At 40.2% G+C, this 1,388-nt stretch overlaps 1 protein-coding gene across 1 annotated transcript; it reads left to right on the top strand.

Annotated features, from left to right (window-relative positions):
• The first annotated feature begins 409 nt into the window (after positions 1-409).
• LOC108609784 (uncharacterized) lies at positions 410-1,179 on the top strand. Its single transcript, XM_018001531.2, has one exon. It carries the CDS (start codon positions 538-540, stop codon positions 955-957), a length of 420 nt encoding a protein of 139 aa, XP_017857020.1. The 5' UTR covers positions 410-537; the 3' UTR covers positions 958-1,179.
• The last annotated feature ends 209 nt before the right edge of the window (positions 1,180-1,388 follow it).

Here is a 1,388-nt window from a genome sequence, read left to right as displayed (position 1 = left end):
ATTTAAAAGAACAACACAACAATCATTGCCTTTCAGCGCAGGCCTTCGGCTTCCGAAATTGAAGTCAGTCGGTCGACCAAGCAGCGGGTCAGCTGGCGAAAAGGGGTTCCTGAAAAGGATTAATGTGTCGATCCTGCAAAACAGTGCTGCAAAACATCCAATATGTTTAATTTTTTTCTTTTAAAGTTGTATTTATTTTATTTATTTATACATATAATATAATTAATACATAATTAATAATTACTTTCGAATAATTTAGTACATTTAGTAATTTATTTCCAATTCACACGAAAAAACTTTTTAAATTTCCAACGGTTGAAAAAGTATGTGTGCGCCATCTATCTTTCATTTCATGGCAAGTGAAGTGCTGTCCAGCTGGCAACGCTGCGCTGCCCAGCTGTTGTTGCTAGCTATCTGGCAGCACTATGACGATAAGCACAAATTCGATAGACGCCAAATGTAAAGCAACAAGAAAGTAAACAAAATTATGCTGATAACAATAAATAATAATAAGGATTAATACGGACGAGCCAAACTATGGAACTGGGCAGGCAAAAGAAGCGACGCAAGCAGCGCAAACGCAAACACCAACGTAAGAAGCCAAAGGCGTCAGCAACAGCAGAAGCTGCGGCCGCTGTGGGTGCACCACAGTTGCCCGCCGAGATTTGGTGCAGCACGTACAAGTCTCTGCTGGCGTGGCATCAGGCACAGGTGCGCAGCGTCTGTGGCAGGAGAATGGAGCAGGCGGAAGCTGAAAGCTGTAGTGAGAGGGAGGACGACGAGGAGGATGAGGAAGTGGAAGACGAGGAGCTGGAGGAGCAGCAGTTGTTTGCCGACCCCGACGAGGTGGAGGAAGTGGATGAAGAATATCTTAAGTTTCTGGAAATTACACTGCAGCATCAGGAGGAATTGAAACGCACGCGTGCCGCAGCTGCAGCTGCCGCCCCAGAAACTTAACTGCCGAAACCCACCGAAAATTTATATTTAAGATTTTTTAATTCAAGACTTTATTAGACATACAGTGAAAACTCACTTTAGAGATAAGTTAAGGAACGTTCAAATTGTATATAAAAATTTTTGTAATTGTAAATTGCATGCTTCGATTGGTATGTTAAATGTTAAAATAAGCAAATGGAATATGATTTTTTCTTAATATATGTTAACCTAATCTTTAAATAAGCTAAAGTACAGAAAGTCAAGAATGGAATAGGGAAACGCAAAATGGAAAAATTATATGATACTGGACTGTATGATACGAATAGGATAACAAACATTTAGAAGACCTAAACTCTGGCACCCATTGTATATCTCCTCCGAAAAGCAAAGCCTATCCGATATAAACTGATTCTGCGAAAGAGTTTCATAGATCTTATAATAGGTACCATGAC

Source organism: Drosophila arizonae, chromosome 3 (assembly GCF_054131065.1).
Source record: "Drosophila arizonae isolate 15081-1271.41 chromosome 3, UAZ_ARI_1.0, whole genome shotgun sequence".
NCBI lineage: Eukaryota > Metazoa > Arthropoda > Insecta > Diptera > Drosophilidae > Drosophila > Drosophila arizonae.
This window is presented reverse-complemented; position numbering and strand designations above follow the sequence as displayed.